Consider the following 21,395-nt stretch of genomic DNA (forward strand, 5'->3'; position numbering starts at 1 on the left):
ACCACCACTGGCGTGGCGTGCGGCACACAGCAGGTGCACAGTGTTCAGCTGTCGCATTGTGCTATGCCGTTTTTGTAGCTCATTTTCAAGATTTATTTTTTAATGTCAGCATTACAGACAGAGGGAGACAGAGATCTTGGACCCACTGGTTTTACTCCACAAATGGCTGCAACAGCTGGGGCTGGGCCAGGCTGAAGCCAGGAGCCTGGAGCTTCTTCCAGGTCTCCTATGCAGGTGCAGGGGCCCAAGCACTTGGGCCATCTCCCACTGCTTTCCCAGGCCACAGCAGGGAGCTGGATCAGAAGTGGAGCAGCTGAGACACAACTGAGGCACAGGGGATGCTGGCATTGCAGGCAGTGGCTTAGCCGGCTACGCTGCGCTTGGCCCTGCACGCATCACACCGTAACCGAGGCCACTGCTGTGAGTGTGTGGTGTGAGCCACACCACAGTGCCGTGAAACCTCACCCTTCCTTGTTTTAAAGATTTATTTGAAAGGTAGAGTTACAGAGAGGGAGAGAGATCTTCCATCCCCTGGTTGAACCCCTGCCCAGTGGCCACACCGATCAGGGCTAGACCAGGCGGAAGCCAGGAGCCTGGAACTGCATCTGGGTCTCCCCTGTGGGTGCAGGGCCCCAGCACTCAGGGCGACCTCTGCTTTCTCAGGCCATCAGCAGGGAGCTGGGTGGGAAGTGGAGCAGCCGGGCCTGAACCAGCACCCACATGGGATGCCGGCACTGCAGGCGGAGGCTTCGCCCACTGCCCCGTGACACCAGCCACATATTCTAGAACCACACGTGACCATTGGCACACCTCTGCAGCAAAGCCAGTGCATCTCCTGGGATCCAAGTTATACCTGAACGAGACCTTTTAGACAATTCCTGACTGCCGTGGGCAGCAACCAGATCGGCTCCGTGACTGCAGCCCAGCCCCAGCCGGCGGGGAAGGGCTAAGGAGAAAAGAGAATTATTGCTCTTGTAGGCGCGATGCGGGGAGGTGGCAGAACCCACTGTCTGCTGGCTCTCAAGCCGGGGTGGGGTGTGACTTGCTTCCTGTCTTCCGCACGTTTGAAAAGAAGTTTAAAGAACTTTAAAGGCCTTTGGAACAAAACATTGAAGACCAGGCAGGCGTAAACCTTTAGTTATAAAGAAGACAGATTTTCCATGCACTGGGTCGCTCCTCAGCTGCCCACAACAGCCGGGGCTGCACCAAGCCGAAGCCAGGAGCCTGGGACTCCAGCTGGGTCTCCCAGGTGGCCAAGTGCGGTCAGAGCCCACAGCAGGCGCCCCCGACGCTCACCCTCCCGGAACCTCCATGCACAGCACCCCCAGGAGCAGGTCCCGGCAAGGAAGCCAGCTCAGCACACGCTCTGTCACACCGAAGTCAGAAGCTGCACCGCTGGGCGCTAGGGGCAGCGGGTGGACTAGGGGCAGCGCGTGGACGTGTACACAGACACGGAAATGCCAAATCAGAGCAGGTGTGGGCCAGGCCCAGGGTTCCATTCACAGCGCGGGGTGTGCAAAAGAACGGAATGTCGGGGTGGGGGAGGGCACCAGGGCCACGCCCAGCGTCCCCTCCCTCGGTGCGCCCTCCTGCCCCGGCCTCTCACCCCAGACTGGGAGGCCGGGAGCAGCAGCTGCTTCTGCAGGCCGGACGCCTGGAAGGGGCAGAAGCTCAAACTAAAAGTCTTAAGGCAATAAATAAAAGTCCCCAGCTCAGGCGCCACCACCAGTGTGCGGGGCCGCCGGGGTTCGTGTGTGCGTGATTGAAGGCCTGCTCTGGTCCAGCCCTGCTCATCCCCTGACCGCCCCTGCTGGGGAGCACCCCAGGGCAGACCTGCAGCGAGTTCCCAGCCACAGGGGCGGTGGGTGGTGGGCGGGAGCCCCCCAACGCATGCCCTCGTCTTTGGCGGTGGCAGGGTGTCAGCCTTCGGCAGGATGCAGAACGCCACAGGGCAGCATCCCGGCTTGGTGCCTGCGTTTGCCGAGGGCCTGCCCTGCCCTGGCTCCTCTCCCACTCCCCAGTGTGGGAGCCTGGGCCCCGAGACCAGGCGGCCATGGGCTGCTCCCTGCTCACCGCAGAGCCCGCCTACTGGCTCCCACCATCCTCCTGGACCCTCCGAGCCCCTCACCAGCAGCCCCGCGGTGTGGGTGTTTCAGGGTCCCACCCCTGCCAGGCCCTGCTGACCGCCCCCTGGGACTCCCAGGCAGGGTCAGGGCCTCCGGATGCCGACCCCAAGGAGGGGCCAGACAGCCCCCTCACGCTGCCCCCACCCAGCCTGTGCCCGCTACTGCAGCTGGCCCAGGGGCCCATTCTCCTGGGGCAGCGCCCCGTTCAGGCCGCTGCTGGCCCCCGGCGCTCCCAGGTAGCCCAGCAGGATCTCGCTGCGGCGCCGGGACAGCTGCAGGATGTCGTCGGCCAGCGCCGGCACCGACGTGTAGCGCACGTTGTCCAGGTCGAACATGTCCCTCAGGTACTGCACGATCTGGTGCTGGGGGCCCAGGCAGGTGTCAGTGGGGCCGAGGCCCCGCCCCCGCCCAGACTCCTCCCCTCCAGCACTCCCCTGCCCCCAGGAGCAGGCCCAGTCCTCGCGCTGTCCCTGGCGCCTCCCGGGCCCCTATGCCAGCAGAGAGAGCAGAGCCGCCCCATTACCTTGAAGAAAGCACAGACTTCGGCAAGCTGGGGCTTGGGGCCGAGAAAGCCGAAGGCCAGGACAGGGCTGACGTGCTCCGATACGGAGTAGAAATGGGAGATGAAGCCATCGGGCACCTGTGCAGGGCGGCGAGGCCAGGGCTGGGCTTTCGAGCTGGCCTTGGCCAGTCTGCGGCCCGGCCGGTGACCCCGCCCACACGAGGCACCCTGGATGCCCTGGGATTCCCCTCTGCAGGTGGGGTGAGCAGGGTGCTGCGCAGGTGGGGCTGTGGCAGGCCTGGCACAGGAAGTGCCGGAGCACAGAACCGCGGAGCCAGCGGCTGCCCAGGGGGTGCGGATGGAGCCGTGGCTGCAGGGACCAGCCCTCCCTCCTAGGATGCCCATGCCCCTCGGCGGGGCCTGGACACATCCTGACGGCGGGGCGATGCGGTCCCACACGTTCCTCTGGGGAGTTCCTGGCCAAGGCAGGGGGCAGCGGTGCCGGGACTGACGAGGGCCAAGGTGCAGTGGGGCCTGGAGGTTCTGTGAGGACCCTGGGTGAGCCCCGCACCCTCAGAGCAGGGGCCAGCATCCACCACAGAGAGGGCAGCCGAGCTGGGTGCCAGGAGGGGACCCTGGACACATGCGGCGTCCCCGGAGTCTGTCAAGTCACTTACCATCAGTAGTCTCCTCTTGGCCTTCAAGACTGACCAGCAGGCAGTGGCCAGGGCCTAATCAAAGACAGGAGGGCCAGCCCGCTGTCAGGACAGGCCGGGCCCCGGGCCCCCGCCCCCAGCAGGAACATGGGCCTTGGTGCCTGCCGTTCTCCCCTGGATTCAAAATCAGACACGTGGAAAACCTGAACCTGAGCTACGGCCCTGGGACTGCGGGTCCCAGGACTGAGCCACTGTCTGCCCAAGGGGGACCCCTGCCGAACAGCCACGACCGCCTCTGGTGGCTACGGGAGCCACGGTGACGCCCAGGCGTCTGCGCCACGCTTTCGTCCTAGTCTCCTCTCTTGCTTGTTTTGCTTCGTCCTGCTCTGGCTGGATTTCCCAGGAGGCAGGGAGGGAGCAACAGGCGGCCCCCGAGCCCAGGGGCAGGGGCTGGTGTGGGAGCAGCGGCCCACCGTCTCCTTGAAGCTGTCCGACAGCCAGCGGTTCCTCAGGACGGCCAGCACCGAGGCGGGCGGGCTCTCCAGGTCCTCGAAGGCGTCCATGAGGATGAAGTCCAGCACGATGTCGAAGAAGCTCATGCACACCACCTGGGAGGGGTGGGGCCTGAGCCGCGGGGCCTGCGCCGGGCAGGGCCAAGGCGGAGCGCAGCACGGCCGCCCCCTCCCCCACCAGGGGCCAGGGACCCCGGAGCGCCCACTCACCCCGCGGCCCTCCAGCTCCAGCCGGGTAGTGGCCCAGGTCTCGGGCCGCAGGGCGTAGGTCAGCAGCTCCTCGTAGCTCTCCAGGAAGCCTTTGGGACTCTGCGGGGACAAGCACGGCCCGTCCTGCTCACGGGCTTGGCCAGAGACCCAGCAGGGCGAGCTCCATGGTGGGCGGCTGCGTGGGGAGCACGCCCTGGCAGGCCCGGGGCCCAGCCCTGGCAGCAGCCACGGAGGAATCGAGGCAAGGCAGCCTCCCGCCCACCGCAGCGCGCCTCTGGGGAACCAGGGCGTGTCGGGTACAAGCTGGACACCAGGGCAGCCGGCAGGGTCTCAGGCTCCGGCTGCCGGCCGGGTGTGCCCGGCCCCACTGGGTGCTCTCGCTGTGCGGGGGTTCATGAGAACAGGAGCCGAGTCAGGCAGTCAAGCCCCTGGGACCTTGTGTTCCATGGGGAGATGGGTGAGGTGACGGCCCCCCACTCAGACCGTCAGCCCAGGCCGGGGGGACCCACACGTCACCCTCGGGGCAGGGGCACCGCCACAACCTGCAGCCACGGGCGTGCGTCTCCACACCCAGAGGTGCTACGTGCCAGGCTCTGGTCTCGGCATGGACCAACTCATCTCATTCTGTCCTGTAGGGATCTCATGATTACAGATTGAAACACTGAGGCCTGGGGAGCAGCCAGGAGGGCCCTGAGGGTCCTGCTCCCAGGACAGGCGCTGGCGGTCAGGAGCTGCTGCAGCTTCGTTGACTACAACAACATCGTCGTCATCCTGGGCCAGGGCCGTGGCGCGGGGGTAAAGCCACCACCACAGCACAAGCGCCTCACGTGGCTGCCGCCTGGTGTCCCCGCCGCTCTACTTCCGACCCAGCGCCCTGCTCATGCACCTGGGAGGGGCGGTGGAGGATGGAATAGATCCTCTGCCCCTGCCACCCAGGTGGGAGACCCGGATGGAGCTCCTGGCTCCTGGCTCTTTGGCCTGGTCCAGTCCTGGCGGCTGCAGCCATTTGGGGAGTGAACCAGCGGATAGGAAATCTCTGTTTCTCCCTCTCTCCCGTCACCCAGGTCCCACAGTGGGGCGGGGGCTGCAGGGAGGAACCCCAGAGAGCGGGCCTGACCAAGTGCCGGCTCCACTTGCCCTTGCTCGGCATCCCGGGCAGCCCCTCTCTGCTCCAGACTCGGCTTCCGTGTCCACCAAGAGCAGGCAGCAGTGAGGCTCAAAGGGGCAGCCACCGGGGGACCCGCTAGCCAGCGACCCATGGAGACTGCCCTGTGCCGGGCCCTGCACTGGCTGCAGCCCCTGGGGAGAGGGCGGTGAGGCTCGGAAGACGAGTGCCAGGAGCAGGGAGGGCGAGGACTGGCGGCTGGCCGACTCCACCTGCTGCCGGCGCCGGGCATTTCACCCCGGAACCCCTGTGCCTGCTTTTCCACTCTCTGCCGTGTGTTTCATAATAAGGTTGATTAAAAAAAAAAAAAAATTGAGGCACAGAGTTCAAGACGCAGAAGGCCCAGGGCCTGGTGTGCGTGGGAGGCCGGGGCACACGTACCACGCGGCAGCCGCAGGACAAGGCCCCAGCCTCAGGCGGGGGCCGGGGTTGGCTGCATGTTCTAGAATCACTGCCCGGGCACGTGAGAAGGGATTTGCAGAGAGACCTGTTCAAAAGTGTTGCTCAGACCCACAGAAGACAAACCACAATGGCCAATCGAGACGGAAAATGACGCAACGTCGCCCGCAATCAGCCGCAGAGCAACGGACAGGACGGCGGAGATTAAAACGATGACGGACGTCGGGTCCTGGCCAAGAAGTGAGGCAACAACGCTCTCGCCCTGCTGCAGGGCCTCGGGAAGGGCGAGCTGGCAGAGGTCTGAGTCAGCCGGCCTCCCACGTGTCCTGCAGAGCCCAAGCTGCTGTGTCCAGGCTCTGTCCCCAGGGACACCTCCCAACACCTCGCGAGCCCACGCACGGACGGCTGGGGTGACGACATCAGTGACGGCACGCACCACGGCCAGCCCGCAGGACAGGCCACCACGGGCTCTGCGAGCTGAGCTGACACCCAGGTGGACGAGACGGACCGTTACGGCACGAGGCCGGGCGGCAGCAACGCCCACGGGTGACGGGACGGGGGACACGGTCAGGCGAGGACAGGCAGTGGCGACCTCAGCAGGGGCTGCAGGGGGCCCTCCTGTGCTGTGTGTGTTCTGTGGCCCTGCCAGGCTGGAGTCGGGGACAAGGGCGCAGCACCAACCCGTGGTCCTGAGCACAGCGAGGAAACACCCTCTCCTCGCTCCCCAGGACCCGAGGATGGAGTCCAAGCTCCCGGCTTTGCTTTAGACGGTATTCAAGAGAACAAAGCCCCGGACAGCATCCTGGCGCAGCGGGCTAAGCCACTGCCCGAAATGCCAGCATCCCACATGGGCACCGGTAGGAGTCCCGGCTGCTCCACTTCCGATCCAGCTCTCGGCTATGGCCTGGGAAGGCAGTGGAGGATGGCCCAAGTGCTCGGGCCCCTAGACCAGCATGGGAGACCAGGAAGAAGCGCCTGGCTCCTGGCTTCGGATCGGCCCAGCTCTGGCCATTATGGCCACTTGGGGAGTGAGCCAGCAAACGGAAGCGCTCTCTCCCTCTCTAATAGATCAGTAAATATTCAAAAAGAAAACGCAGCTCCACCCACAGAGTCGGATACCAAGGCCCCGGCTACCTTCTCGGCCTTGGTCATCAGGCCCGCCACCATCTGCCGGCCGACCTCCCCGAAGAAGGCCTGGTTCCTCTTCTCCTCCAGGAGGCCCTGGGGGGAGGGGGGTGTGAGCTGTGGGGAGGAGGGCGGCCCAGGGGCTGGGCAGGGGCGCCCCAGCACACGCACCTCAAAGGCCTGGCGTACACAGTGCAGCTTGGCCAGGAAGTCTTGGTCCCCGTAGCAGCCCAGCAGCTCCGTCCTGAGGGAGGACAGACAAGGTCACAGCGCCCGGTCCCTGAGCTCTGGCTGGGGCCGCCTCCGACGCGGGAGACAGGGGCTGAGCTCCTGGCTCTGCGCAGGCACTGGGGGGGACAGCAGATCGGTCTCTGCCTTTTTCTTTAAATAACATGACGTGAGTCTCACAAGTCAAAAACGTATTTGTATCACGAGAAAACCACGCGGAGGGTGGATATTTAGCCCACGGGTTAAGATGCCCACATCCCGGGCCGGCGCTGTGGCGTAGCAGGTAAAGCCACCGCCGGCAGCACTGGCATCCCACGTGGGCGCTGGTTTGAATCCCAGCTGCTCCACTTCCCATCCAGCTCTCTGCTGTGGCCTGGGAAAGCAGTGGGAGATGGCCCAAGTCCTTGGGCCCCTGCACCCACGTGGGAGACCCGGAGGAAGCTCCTGGCTCCTGGCTTCAGGTAGGCTCAGCTCCAGGCGTTGTGGCCAATGGGGAGTGAACCAGTGGATGGAAGAGCTCTTTCTTTTTATTTTATTTTTTAATGATTTATTTTATCATTTGAAAGGCAGAGTTACAGAGAGAGGGAGAGACAGAGAGTGCAGAATTGCTTGGATCAACACAATCTCTTCATGCATTTCCCACGAACGTCTCCCCCACAACCAGACGGGCTGAAAGACGAGAGGCGACTCCCGCAGGGCCATCGGCCACACAGTGTGGACCTGGAGACCCTGGGCTCAGGCACAGCGCCCACTGTGTCGCTGTGGTCAGGCCTCGATGAGAACACGGCCTGACGGTCATTCGATGAATTAATGGCACTGATTTGTCACCGCCAGTCTCAGTGTAGCCTGGGCCCTCACCGAGCACCCCGGAACCCCCCACCTCCGCCCGCCGCCCCCCAGCGCACCTGAGGGTCCGGCAGGGCACCTTCCCCTCCTTCACCAGCTGCAGGGCCTCCTCGTAGGCGGCCGCCGGCCTGGAGAGCGGGATGGGGCAGTCTCCCACGTGCAGGGACTCGAAGAGCTAAGGGGCAGGCAGGGGGCGGCGCAGGCCTGCGTCAGCCGCAGCACCAGGTCCCAGGTGCCTGCCTGTGCCGCTGGCGAGGGGACGTCAGAGCCCAGGAGGCCTGGGCCTGCGCACGGCTCTGGCCTTCCACGTCCCCACCTCCAGGAGCCCTCCCGAGAGGCCACTCGGGGGAGGCCACGCTGTGTGCAGCAGCGAGCGGGCAGCGAGAGACACGGCCATGGGGCAGGCCTGCCCTCTCACCCACGGGGCCCACGGCCCAGTGTCTCAGCCTCTGTGCCGAGTCCCCAGGAGCAGCCAGCCCTCACGTCACGCTCCCATGCCCAGCGCTCGGCCGCGGCTGCACAGGCCCCGCCCCTAGCGCCCCCACGCGAGTCACCTCCGTGGCAGAGAAGAAGGACTCCTCCGAGGTCAGGCTGTCCTCGTCGTCCGCCCGGAGCCGCAGCGAGCTCTCGGCCAGGGGCAGCATGAGCGTCCTCTCTGGGGGGTTGGAGAGGGGGCCGGGGCTGAGACCCCCCACGCCCACAGCTTCCTCTGAGGGAACACCCGGCTCCCGGTCCTCCTGCCGCTGCTCCACCTGCTGCCCCGGCCAGGAGCTTCCCCTCTCTGACACGCACACGCTTGACCAATGACGCCGCAGCCAAGAAGTCTCGGCAGAGGTTCACTGCACGGAGACGCACAGGCCGTGGACGGGCGGTGGCCGTCCCAAAGGGCCCAGCAGGCGAGGTGTGCAGCCACGGCCTCCCCTCTCTGGACCCCTGGGTCTGCGCTGGCAGGGCCAGGGCTAGTCGGGGATGCCATGGGTCCCCAGGGCCCAGGTACGGCACTCTGGCTGTGGGCTGAACAGCACGGCTCCCTCCCCGTGGACCTCGGCCGTGGCCGCACCAGTGCGGCATTGACCCGTCCACCCGGCTGCGCCCACAGCAGAGGGTCCGCAGGGCCTTTGGGAGATGCTGACACACAGATCCTAAGCCTGCATCTGGAGGCCGCGTGGGTAACACAGCGCCTCGGGATCACCCGCTGTGCGGCAGGCACACGAGGGGCCACAGCCACTCTCCGCCCGCCCCTCCTGCGCCCCGGCCAGCGGGGCAGGCAGCTCACCGAGGTCCAGCAGCACGCCGTCCGAGGGGAAGGTGGAGCCGAACTCCTCCTGCAGGTGGTAGGCCCGGTGCAGCAGCGACTCCAGCTTCTCGGCGAACTCCCGGCGCTGCGACTCCGGCTGCACCAACGACAACGGCAGTGACTCCGACCCTGACCCTGACCCACACGCGAGGGGCCCAGGGCAGGAGTCCCCCTGGAGAGGCGCCCTGAGCTGGCGCACACCTGGGATTCCACACGCTTCGCACCCCGCAGCGACGCGGCAAACACCTCAGCACCTTTTCTGTTATCTGCTGAAACCATCGGCCTTCGGAGTCACCAAGCTACGCGCCTTCCGCCGTTAAAATGAACTCTGCCTGTCTCCTTTCGCTCCCTAACGCGGGTTCTGGAGAGCTTTCAAGGGGAGGCTGGCGTTGTGGTGCAGCGGGCTAAGCCACCACCTGTGACACTGGCATCCCACACGGGCGCCGGCTCAGGTCCCGGCTGCTCCACTTCCGATCCAGCTCCCTGCTAATGCTCCTGGGAAAGCAGCAGAGGAGGGCCTGAGTGCTTGGGCCCCTGACCCACGTGGGAGGAGACCTGGATGGAATTCCAGGCTTCTTGGCCCAGCCCTGGCTGTTGCGGGCATTTGGGGAGTGAACCAGCAGATGGAACATCTTTCTTCATAACTCTGCCTTTCAAATAAATAAATCTTAAAAAATAAAAAGCTTTCGGCCGGTGCCGCGGCTCACTTGGCTAAACCTCCACCTGTGGTGCCGGCACACCGGGTTCTAGTCCCGGTCGGGGTGCCGGATTCTGTCCCGGTTGCCCCTCTTCCAGTCCAGCTCTCTGCTGTGGTCTTGGAGGGCAGTGGAGGATGGCCCAAGTGCTTGGGCCCTGCGCCTGCATGGGAGACCAGGAGGAAGCTCCTGGCTCCTGGCTTCGGATCAGCCCAGCTCTGGCTGTTGCAGCCATCTTTAACGGAAGGAAGACCTTTCTCTCCGTCTCTTGTTTAAAAATAAGAAGCTTTAAGAAGCTTTCGAAGCATGGTGGGTGGCTTCCCCCTCGTCCCCCCTGCCCTAGACTGAAGTGCACCTGGCTCAGATCCGGGCACCACCAGGCAAATCCTCTGTCCCAGGCCCTAAGGCTGCCTCCTCAGGGGAGGGCGGAGGGTGGGAGAGATGCTACTTAGGGTTTATCTACAAGTCACAGTGAATCTTAAAAACTAATTAAAAATGTTCGAAAAATGAAAACAAATAAACAAATACCAGAAAACAAAAGCCCCTTCTCCAGGCTCCCTTAGGGCCAGGCGGCTCTCACTGTAATTATTATGGCCACAAAGGGAGGGAGGAGTAGGGCTGGAATCCCTGCTAAGGCCAACTGTGCCCCTGGGGCCGGCCCAGAGCAGGGTGGATGTCACCAAGGCTGCGGGGCAGAACACTTACAGAGCTGGGGCAGGGGCGGCGGGGGGAGTGGGGAGCTTGGCTGGGGCAGGGACAGGGGCTGGTTTACGGGTTTGCAGGTTCACCTGGGGCGCTGCCTCCAAGGAGTGCACAGGATCCAGCGGCCTCAGAGGCCTTGGCACTGAGGCCAGGGTGGGGGAAGAAACGGTGCTGCACCCTGGGCCCCAGGGAGGTGTCCGCTAGCTAGCGCGGCCACTCTGTTTCCACGGAGGCCGCCAGACCCTGCACCTGCAGGTAACTGGACTCTGGGGAGGAGACGGAAGCCGACTCGGGCCTGAGGCCCCTGGGGAGAAAGACCCAGAAGAGCTGGGCAGAGGGGGTGCCCGTGGAAACAGCGGTCACTGCGGGTCCCCCGGGGCCGGGCACCGGGAGCAGTGGTCACTGCAGGTCCCCCGGGGCCGGGCTCCAGAAACAGTGGTCACTGCAGGTCCCCCGGGGCCGGGCTCCGGGAGCAGCAGTCACTGCGGGTCCCCCAGGGCCAAGCACCAGAAGCAGTGGTCACTGGGTCCCCCAGGCCGGAAACCCCCCTGTTCAGCCTCCATGCATCCCTCCAGGGCAGGGATCCCATTTCACGAGAAAACCCAAGGAGGCTGGGGAGCTCCAGGTCCCAGCCAGAACCCGGCAGACTCAGGGCCAGGCCCCAGGGGATCGCAGCCCCCAGGCTGGGCTCCCCAGCAGGGCCAGGCCTGCTCCCTGGGGCCGGCAGAGCCTCACGGTTCTGGCAGAGGGCGCAGCCGATGCACCACACAGACAACACAGGAACAACTGGACACCCTGACCTTGAATGTCAACCTTCCGTGTGCGGCCAGCGCCGTGGCATGGGGTCAAGTCACTGCCTAGGACACAGACATCCCACAGGGGCGTCCGGCTGCTCCACTTCCAATGCAGCTCCCTGCTAATGGGCTGGGAAAAGCAGCAGAGGAGGCCCGAGTGCTTGGGCCCCTGCCACTCACACGCGAGACCTGGATGGAGCTCCTGGCTCCCGTGGCGCAGCTCCGGCCATCGCAGCCACCTGGGGAGTGAGCCAGCGGATGGAGACCTCGCTCCCTTTCTCTCTCTTTTTTGTGCTTCAACCGACAGCACAGAAAAGGTGAGGGACAACTCTGCCCGTCGTGTGTCAGGTGAGGGGCTCACGTCCAGGACAGGCGACAAGACAAGGAGGGGCCGGCGCTGTGGCGCTGTGGGCTAAGCCTCCACCTGTGGCGCCAGCCTCCCATGCGGGCGCTGGTTCTGACGGAACAAGGACAGAAGCCTCGGCCATTCTTGCTCATTGCCCAAAAGGCAGCTTCACCCTGGAATGTGTTCCTTGCCCTTGAACCTCAGCTGGGTCTCACACCCGTGGCCTTCATCCCCACCCTGCATTCTTTCCAGGCTCCCAGGGCCCCACCCAGCCCAGTCCAGGAATCCCCTCGGCCTGCTGCCCCTACCCCATTCCCAGCACTAGCCCTCCTTAAAAAGACCCGGCCCGGGGTCAGGGCCTTCTGCCACACGTTCCATCAATGTGGAAATAAATTCGGTCTGGCTGCAAATCCGCGCACTGCCTCCTCTACTCTGCACCTCATTTCCTGACATTTTGGTGCCCGTGTGAGGAGGCTCCAGTCTGCAACTCTTTTCTAACAGGTTCGAGTCCCAGCTGCTCCACTTCCGATCCAGCTCTCTACTCATGGCCTGGGAAATGGTCTGTACCCACATGGGAGACCTGGAGGAAGCTTCTGGCTCCTGGCTTCGCTCCAACCATCTGGGGACTGAATCCAGATGGAAGACCTCTCTCTGTAACTCTTGTCTTTCTTCCTTTTTTTTTTTTTGGACAGAGTTAGTGAGGGAGAGACAGAGAGAAAGGTCTTCCTTCCGTTGGTTCACCCCCTAAATGGCCGCTACGGCCAACCTATGTGGATCCCAAGCCAGGAGCCAGGTGCTTCTCCTGATCTCCCATGCGGGTGCAGGGCCCAAGCACCTGGGCCATCCTCCACTGCCCTCCCGGGCCACAGCAGAGAGCTGGACTGGAGGAGGAGCAACCGGGACAGAATCCAGCGCCCATATGGGATGTCGGTGCCGCAGGGGAAGGATTAGCCTAGTGAGCCACGGTGCCGGCCCGTAACTTTATCTCTCAAATAAATAAATCTTAAAAAAAAAATAAAATAAAATAAGCAGTGCTAGTGCGATGTGGAGAACCTGCAACCTCTGTGCATGGCCGGCGGGAGTGCAGGGGGCACGGCCACCGAGGAAGGCGGACTGGCAGTGCCTCCAACTGTGACCCCAGGTGTCAGCGACCGGTTACCACACTCCTAGCTACGGAGAGTTAGAGCCTACGCTCACAGTCCACACGGGGACATGTCCACCGACGCCCACTGAAGCCCACAGGCGAGAACAAGGCGCCCGGCCACTGATGGACAAAGCTGTGACAGGTGGACGCTGCCCGGCCGGACCACGGCTCAGCAGTACCCAGGACCGAGGCAGAGACCCACACCACACCCGGATGCACCATAGCGAAGAAGCCAGTTTCAGCGGGCTGCCCACTGTGGACGCCGCCTGCGGAACTGCCCGGAACAGGCAGGGAGAGACTGCGGGGCGGCTGCCGCAACACTCGAGGCTCCTACTGGGAGGTGAAAAGGCTCCACACCCGACTGTCGCCTCACCGGTACCCTGAAAGTGACTGCGTTCTACAGTTTAAAGGGGTCAATGCTGACGGAATTCCTTGAACTCCATTTCAAGGAAGTTGTTACAAAACCGCCTGGAAAGAGACAGTGGCGAGGGCCTGCTCCGTGGTGACAGGGTCAGGGGTCAGGGACGCTGCCGGCCAAGGACACTTCAGCACCTCCTGCAGCTGGTGCTCGGGTCTCCCGGGCAGCTGGGGACCGAAGCCCCAGGCTACACAACCACGAGGTCTCTAGGAACATCTCACTGCTGGCACAACAAGGGAATGATGAGAGTTCTGCCACTTTAACACAATTTGGGGAGTAAAGCCGCCCCCTCGGTGGCCCCGCAGGCACTGAGGGCCCCACTTTGCAGCCCCGGCTTTTCCCTGCCCCTCCTGCCGCAGCTCACGGCTCCCACAGGGGTGGACGGCACAGTCACCTCCGATCCCTGCCCACCTGGGCCGCACTCATCCCCACGCTCACCCAGTGCACGGTTCCCCCGGCTCCCTGACACCCGGCTCCCGGCCACTGGTAGATGCAGGTGGAGGAACAAGGCGGGGTGGAGGCAGGGGGGGCCAGAAACCCCCCCTTCCCAGTGGTCCCAGCTCCCATAGGACAGACCTGGGCCCTGGACACACACTCCTCCAGGCTCCCCTCACCTGTGAAACAAATTCTTGGGGTTCAGCCCCCTCTGGGTTGAATACCAGAGGGAGTCCTCATTTCGAAGTGGATAACCAGAGAGTGTGCCAAGCGGCTCCATGGGGGGGGGGGGGGGGGGGCAGCACTTGCTTTCCAGTTTTTTTCAGTACAGAAAGTATAAGGAATAGGACAGAGGCCAGCATCGTGGTGCGGTGGGTTAAGCTACCACTTCTGCCCCCGGGAGCGCCAGTTCAGCCCCGGCTGCTCCACTTCCGGCCCCGCTCCCTGCTGATGTGCCTGGGCCTGGGCACACAGCAGAAGACGGCCCACGTGCCAGAGGCCCAGACCCAGCTGTTGTAGACATCTGGGGAATGAACCAGCAGATCGAAGACCCCTCTCTGTCACTCTGCCTTTTAAATAAAATAAGTTTTTATTTAACGAAAGAATAAACCAGGGGCCGGCACTATGGCACAGGGGGCTAAGCCACCATCTGCAGTGCCAGCATCCCACATGGGCGCCAGGTCAAGTCCTGGCTACTCCACTTCTGATCCATCTCCCTGCTATGGCCTGGGAGGCCAGCGGAGGATGGCCTGAGTCCTTGGGCCTCTGCCCCCCCGTGGGAGCCCCGGGGGAGGCTCCTGGCTTCGGCCTGGCCCAGTCCTGGCTGATGTGGCCATCTGGGGCGTGAACCAGCGGATGGAAGCTCTCCCTCTGTCTCTCCCTCTCCCTCTGCTCTCTGCAGCTCTGCCTTTCAAATAAGTAAGTCTAAAAAGACGAAGCGCTGTGACACCGCCACCCACACAAGGCTCCTGCAAGTACCTGCTCGACATCAGGAAACCAAGCAGAAGTAAACAAGCGCCCTCCCTCCCAGCCCTGCAGCCCTGGCCCACGGCGGCCGCCCCACTCCCGAGTCCACAGCACTGGCACCTTCCGCACCGTGCACGCCGTTCACCCTCTAGCTCGCTCTATTTTTTGCAGTCTTATTTATTTGAAAGACAGAGCTACAGAGACGCAGAGGCAAAGAGAGAGAGAGAGAGAGAGAGAGAGAGAGGTCTTCCATCCGCTGGTTCCCTCTCCAGGAGCCTCCTCCAGGTCTCTGCAGGGGCCCAAGCACTCGGGCCATCTTCCACTGCTTTCCCAGGCCACAGCAGAGAGCTGGATCAGAAGTGGAACAGCCGGGACTCGAACCGGCGCCTATATGGGATGCTGGCACCACAGGCAGGGGCTTTACTCTCTGCACCACAGCGCTGGCTCCTGTGACTCACTGACACCTGGTGGAGACACAAACCCTCCCTCCCTCCCTCTCACGCGGGCAGAGTCCCCCACAGCCCCACTGCTGGGCACAGCGACCGTTCCCGGTGTTTCCAACTATCACAAAACAATGCCGTCTCAGGCACGCATTTGGTGTGCCCTGGCAAAACCTCTGCACTCCGCTTCTCTGTTGTTCTTTTCTGAAATAAGTCACATTTGCTGCAGAAGACTTGGCTGGCCACAAAAACGTGCATCAGAAAGGAAAAACCTCAGGATGCGTTCACGGACTCGGCGGCCGGAGCCCTGCTTCCTCCCGCTCCCTCTCAATGCACGCCTCCCTCCAGAGCCAGGCTTGTCCATCACACACATTCCACTAAGTAGAATAAAACCCTCGGGTGCCAGAGGGCAAGGGCCTGCTGGTGCAAGGCGGGCTGGGCTGCCCCTCGCCCGCCGCGCCAGCCTTCCCGGCGGCCAGGTCACCTACCTCTGACGGCGCTGCCGAAGCCGTCTCGGGGTCCCGCAGGCCGTCCCCGGGCGTGGGGGTACTGCCGCCGTCCCCTCTCTGGCCCACGCTCAGCGCCTGCTCCCACTTCTGCAGGGCCTCCTCGAACAGCTCCATGCCTGGGCGAGACGGGGGAGGGAGAGTCACTCAGGAGCGGGGCCCACACGGCACAGAGGGGGTGGCTGGGCCGTCTGCAGGGTTTCGCTCACGCCGGGTCCTGGCCTCTGCCCTCGGCCCAGCACGGAGGGCTGCGGCTCCTCCCCGCCGCCCAGCCCCAGGCCAGGCCCCCAGCCCGCACCTTGCATGTAGAGGCTCTCGGCGTGGCCATCGCTCGTGCTCACGGACTCCTCCACCCCTCTGGTGTCCCATGGCCCCAGACACGTGGGGCTGGATGAGTTCACGGCCGCCACCTGGACGCCACGAAGTGGGAGGACAAGGAGTGAGGCCCTGGCAGACCCCTCCCAACCCCCATCATACGCCACACCCTCCCAAGTACAGCTGAGCTAGCCCTGGCCACCACGCCCACTCCACCAACCCCAGTGCCTGACCTCACAGAGACCCCCAGGGCGGGACAGACAGGGGCGGACGTCGCCCAGGAAACCGCAGCTCCCATCGGTTCCTCACCCTGCGCTCCTCGGCAAGCCCACCCCCAGCCAGGCCTGTCAGCCACGCGGGTGACCACCTGCCCGGCAGGCCGTGGGCTCCTCCAGATGACGGCCATCTTTTGCAGTCCTGGGTCCCCAGAGCAGTGCCTGGCTCAGCGCTGAGGCTTGGTGCTCGCTTGCTGAATGACTAATCGAGCGGATGACCCTGACACCACGCCCCAGGAGAGACAACCTTCTCTTATCTACCTCCACACCCCCAGTCCCTAGTGGGGTGCCAGGCACAGCGCAGGAAGCTGCCCGACGTCTTCCCCGAGACACCACCGCCCTCCCCCCGACACCCACTGAAGTCTGCCAGGAAGGCTCGCGCCCCCCCCTCCCCGCCCCCCACCAGTGCAGCTTGGAGGGCGCCCCGCCCGCCCTCACCGAGGCCAGGCTGTGGGAGGAGCCGGAGCGCCGGCTGGGCTCGATGGAGGAGATGCCACTGAGCGTGTCGTTGCTCTTGCTGCCGGGGCTCTGCACCCTCCGGCCGGAGCCGCCTGCGGGGAACGGGGTGGGCCGGTCACGCAGGCCACGCGGCCACGCACCCGGGGAGCAGAGACCACGGCGCCCCTCCTGCCCTCTCCCGACACCAGCGAGGGCCAGGGCCCGGATCTGCGGGGACGAGGAGGCCCGGCCACTTCCCACCCTGACTCAACTTCCCTGTGTTGCTAACTCGGAACCCTCCCCTTCCAGAAGGGACTGGAGGCGACAGCGTTTGAAAACGCAGAACGGTTTTGTGTTTCAACTGAGAAGAGGGGATGGGAAAGACCAAGGAAGACACTCAGAGAGGGGGCGGCAGGAGGGCAGTTCTGCTCACACACACACACACACACCCGCCTGCTCCTCAGCCACACCCGCCCACCCCTCCCAGGCCCAGGAGCTCCTGCTGGAGCAAGCCCCCACAGCCACTCAAGGAAGGGGCGCCCCTGCTGCCCCCACCCCGGCTCGCACACCTACCTCTCTTCCCCGAGGGCATCTTCCTGGCCATGAGGACGGGCAGGGGCACCGTGCCCAGCTGCTCGCCTCTCAGCTCGGGGCCCACTTGCTTCTTCCGCCGCCGCCGCCTCTTCAGCTGGTGGGCGGCCAGGGCCAAGGCCACGGTCCCCAGGGCTGTGGCGAAGAGGACCTTCCGCAGGCCGGGCGTCAGCCGCAGCTGGGAGAAGGCGGACTGCAGGGCAGAGGGAGGCGGCCCATCGCATCCCGAGGTACCAGGCACCCACCCGGCTCAGGGGAGGGGCAGACGCTAAGTGCCAATGGGGGGGTTGGGGGGGACCAGTAGGGGTTCCTGGGACCATCTTGGGGGTCACAGCTGTAGGGGAGCAGGCGCCGACTATGCAGGAGCCAGGCAGGGCACTAGGGCCTGACCCGAGTACTTAGAATCCTCACGCCTCTCCCAACGAGGAGCCCGAGGCCCCCACGGCTTTGCTTAGAAGGCAGAACTCAGACCCAAGTGTGCCAACCCCGCTTCCTCAAGGACCCCTCACAGATGCTGCTGCCACTGGCTCCCAGCAGCCGCCAGCAGCACGGGAAGCCCCTCGGATGTGGGCGTGGCAAGCGGCCTGGGCACCACACACATCTGTGGCCAGCAGGCAGGGCCCCGGTGACCCCCTTAATCATCTGAGAAAGTGCGCCCAGGACTCCCGACCCCCGACGCAGACTTCCCTCTGTGCCCGGCTCTCCAGGACGCCAAGGGGCCCGGGGCCGAGGGGCAGGGCCGGACCCCAGCCCACCCCAGGCCGTACCTGCCCAAACGTCGTGTACAGAAACACAGGGATCTCGGCCACCGTCATGGCCAGGGCCTGGATCATGGACATGCCCTCTGTCCGCCGGAACTCCATGGCCGGTCCAGCGCCCCAGGCGACAGCCCTCAGGGCCAAGAGCTGGTCCAAGGAGATGGCCTTCACCTCGCCGCTGGCTGGGTCCCGGGCACTGTCCAGGCCCCAGGAGCACAGGGACGCACATACCAGAAGTCGCTCCCACGTGGCTAAGAGACAGGTGATCAAGTCAGACGCGAGAACGCGCACCTGTCGGCACACTTCCCACACCAGGGCAGGCGGCGCGGCAAAGGCCAAGCCTGGGAAGCCAGAGCTTCTGCCCCTGCAGGCAGACAGCCAGACGCTGCCACAGACCCCATGCCCGCCACGAATGCCCAGAGCCAGAGGCCAGCATCTCCCTCACGCTGGCCCAGGACAGGGAGACGGACAGGCGCTCCCAAACCCGGGGCTGTATGCCGCATCTCCTCACCCTTCTTACACCCCTGGGCCATTTGCTAAACACAACCTCAGGCCCCAGTCTGAGAGTCACTGCATCTTTTACGTTGGGACAGCAGCAGGTGCCCCCCGGCCCCGCCGACAGCGACAGTGCACTCGGGGTGCTGGGTGCTCCGTGCTGAGTCCTTTACACACACTGTTCCCCGCGAGGCAGCGGCTCCCCACCCTTCTCCCCCAAACGCACCCCCGAGTCCCTGTGGCTCAGGCAGCCTAAATCAGCAGCCCAAAGTGGCACGGCTGGTGATGCCGCGGAGCTGGGTGTGGACCCTAGACTGCTCGATGCAAGCCCGGGCTCCGTCCGTCCCGGAGCAGGAAGCGGCAGCCCCAGCAGAACCACAGAGGACAAGGGCACTGGCTGCTGGACACCTGAGCCCAGGGAGCTCGCACCCTAAGATCCCACGGATGCTCCCCGACCGCCAGCACCGAGCCCAAGGAGGCCTTCAAGGTCTCCTGGGACAGACCCCGTCTCCCTGGGACGGCAGCCAACGTCGCCGGGCGAGACAGGGAAGCAGAGCCAATCCCATCCGGCGAGCTTGGGGCTGGGGGACACGGACGGTCCGGGCGGTCAGCAACCCCTCTGCGGTCACCGAGTCGGCGGCCAAGCTGGGCCGGGGGCTCCGAGGAGGCGGCGGTGTTGCCCCGGGGCCGCTCCCCGCGCAGGGCTCCCAGTCCCCACGGGAGGCACGGCCGGAATGCCACGCGCGTTCCAGGAGCCAGAGGCGGCCACGGAGGCCTGGGGAGCCCCGAGCCCACAGGAGGAGCCGCCGGTGCCCGGGAACGCCCCGGCCCCCGCAGCGACCCAGCCACGGCCCCTCGGCCTGAGCCCAGAGCCCAGACGGCAGCCCACCGCGGCGCCCCCACGACAGCCACCCGCCCCGTCCCACAGCCCCGGGAGGGCCCTGCTCCCCGCACCCCCGCCGCGGCAGGGGCGACACCTCGGCCCCGGAGCCCCACGTGCCTCCTCCCCTAGCCGCTGACCTGGGCACCCCTCTTCCCGCCCCGGCCCATCCGCGACACCTCACCCGCGCGCGGCCGTGGGCTCCGGGCATCCCTCGCGGGACCCAGCCAGACCTCCTCCGGCCGTGACCCCCCGAGGCTCGTCCAGGCCCGCAGGTGCGGGGCCGGCACACCTGCTCCCGCCAGCCCCGGGCCTGCCTCGGCCCGGGTTCCGCGCCCCGTTCCAGGCCCGGCTCCGACCCCGCTCCGACCCCGCTCCGACCCCGCTCCGACCCGTGCCGCCCCCGTCTCGCGCCGCCCCCGCGCCGGGACCCGCGCGCTCCAACCCGGGCACCGTCCTGGTGCGTCTGCGGCAGCCCCCCGCCCGCTGCGGCCCCAGCCCCGAGCCCTGCCGCCCGCTCGCCGCACTCAGCCCGCGCCGCAACGCACCCGGGACCCCATCGCCGCGGAAGGGCAGCGTCTCCTTCCCCGGCCGCCGCGCAACCAAACCCGAGGCCGCCGGGGGGCGTGCCCTCGCGCCCGGCCTGCCCTTCTCTGGCCAATGAGCATCGCCGGAGCCTCCCGCGCCGCTGTGGCCTCGGGCCAATGGGGAGGAACACATGGCCGGGCTGGTCCCGCCTCCGCCACTTTGTGCCCCGCCCCGTAAGTGCGGTTGAGGCGCGGAAGTAGTGTCTTCTCTCCGACGATTGGCCACCGGGATTAGATTGACATGGGCGGCCACCAGGGGGCGGAGCCATTCTTAAAGGGGCCCCTCTTGAGAAGGGAGCCGGGGCGGCCCCTTTGGCTCCCTAAGCGGTGTCCCCACGGGCAAGCCCTCCCGCTCTACAGGCGCCCATTTTCAAATGTCACCGCCGCGGGGCTGCAGTCCCGGCCCCCTCGCTGCACCTGACGCTGACGGGGAGCCAGAGATGGGCTCAGGGGTGCGAGCCGGGGGCTGGTTGGAGGCGAGACCGAGAGCTGCCCGGTGAGCGGGGGCCTTCCCGGGACAGTGGGCGGCGGCAGACAGAGGTGGGCAGCGCTTGCCAGGGCCGCACTGCCCGGGACCCAGGCTGGAGCCACCGCTCGTCACCCTGTGGCCTGGGGCGCGACCCCCCCCCCCCCCCCCCAGGACTGCGATGGTTTCGGAGCTGCCGGGAGGGCTGGGGGGGGGGGGACTGACTGCAGCAGGTGCATCTCTGGCTTGACACCGCCTGGAGCTTTGCAGAACTCCACCCACATGGAGGGAACCAGGACTGGGAGATGGCCGGGCTCTGGGCGGTGGGCCCCCACGGGACTCGAGACTCAGCCCTGCGCACACCGGCTGGGATGGCTGAGGGGGCCTGGGAGATGAATGAAGCCGGCGAGGAGAGGGGCCGGTGCCGTGGGTTCACCCTCCGCCTGCAGCACCGGCATCCCATGTGGGCGCCGGTGCGAGTCCCAGCTGCTCCTCTTCCGATCCAGCTCTGCTGTGGCCTGGGAAAGCAGTGGAAGATGGCCCAGGTGCTTGGGCCCCTGCACCCACGTGGGAGACCAGGCTCCTGGGTCTGATCTAACGCAGCCCTGCTGGGTTGCAGGCAGTTGGGGGAGTGAACCAACAGGTGCAAGAGCTCTTCCTCTCTGTCACTCTCCCTGTCCAATAAACACAGCTTAAAAACAAAGGGATGGAGTGGACAGACAGACAGGTGGAGACAGGAACAAAGCTCTGCCCAAGCCCCCTGGGAAGTCACGTGCAGGTCACGCTCCCAGAGAAGCTGGGTTCAAGGTCAGCACCTCCCTGCCCACGCACCCTGGCAGAGACCCTCTTGCCTCTCCCTGGGGGCCAGGCGGGGAGTGAGGGAGGGGCCAGGCTGGGGACGGCCAGCGCCCTAGCCGTGCTCCATGGCCAAGTCCCACCACCTTGGCTGAGGGCGTGGCTCGCCCCTCCCCATGTGCAGCTGAGCCTCATCACCAGCACACACACACACACACACACGCACCCCGCCCCGGGCAGAGCCCACTCCCACCCTATAATAGGAGATCTCAGGCTGGGCGGG

General features: G+C 65.4%; 1 protein-coding gene across 1 annotated transcript; it reads right to left on the bottom strand.

Annotated features, from left to right (window-relative positions):
* Positions 1–79: 79 nt before the first annotated feature.
* On the bottom strand, positions 80–19,869 carry MIGA2 (mitoguardin 2). The gene is made up of 16 exons (XM_062207404.1): positions 19,813–19,869; positions 17,899–18,140; positions 17,114–17,324; positions 16,541–16,653; positions 15,811–15,922; positions 15,495–15,631; positions 9,046–9,163; positions 8,324–8,424; positions 7,829–7,944; positions 6,867–6,939; positions 6,705–6,791; positions 4,007–4,105; positions 3,758–3,892; positions 3,306–3,359; positions 2,650–2,766; positions 80–2,488 (listed from the first exon to the last, which is right to left on the bottom strand). Exons 2-16 carry the CDS (start codon positions 17,992–17,994, stop codon positions 2,285–2,287), a joined length of 1,773 nt encoding a protein of 590 aa, XP_062063388.1. The 5' UTR covers positions 17,995–18,140; positions 19,813–19,869; the 3' UTR covers positions 80–2,284.
* Between the last annotated feature and the right edge of the window lie 1,526 nt (positions 19,870–21,395).

The sequence above is a fragment of the Lepus europaeus genome, chromosome 12, assembly GCF_033115175.1.
Source record: "Lepus europaeus isolate LE1 chromosome 12, mLepTim1.pri, whole genome shotgun sequence".
NCBI lineage: Eukaryota > Metazoa > Chordata > Mammalia > Lagomorpha > Leporidae > Lepus > Lepus europaeus.

Bases quoted from the DNA above. Each gene is read 5' to 3' on its own strand.
- MIGA2 (XM_062207404.1), bottom strand. From the start codon at position 17,994: ATGGAGTTCCGGCGGACAGAGGGCATGTCCATGATCCAGGCCCTGGCC. The intron at 6,940-7,828 runs GTGCGCTGGGGG...GTCCTCCCTCAG, and splicing joins GTGCCCTGCCGGACCCTCAG to GACGGAGCTGCTGGGCTGCT. The intron at 2,767-3,305 runs GTAAGTGACTTG...CGCCCTGCACAG, and splicing joins CCAAGAGGAGACTACTGATG to GTGCCCGATGGCTTCATCTC.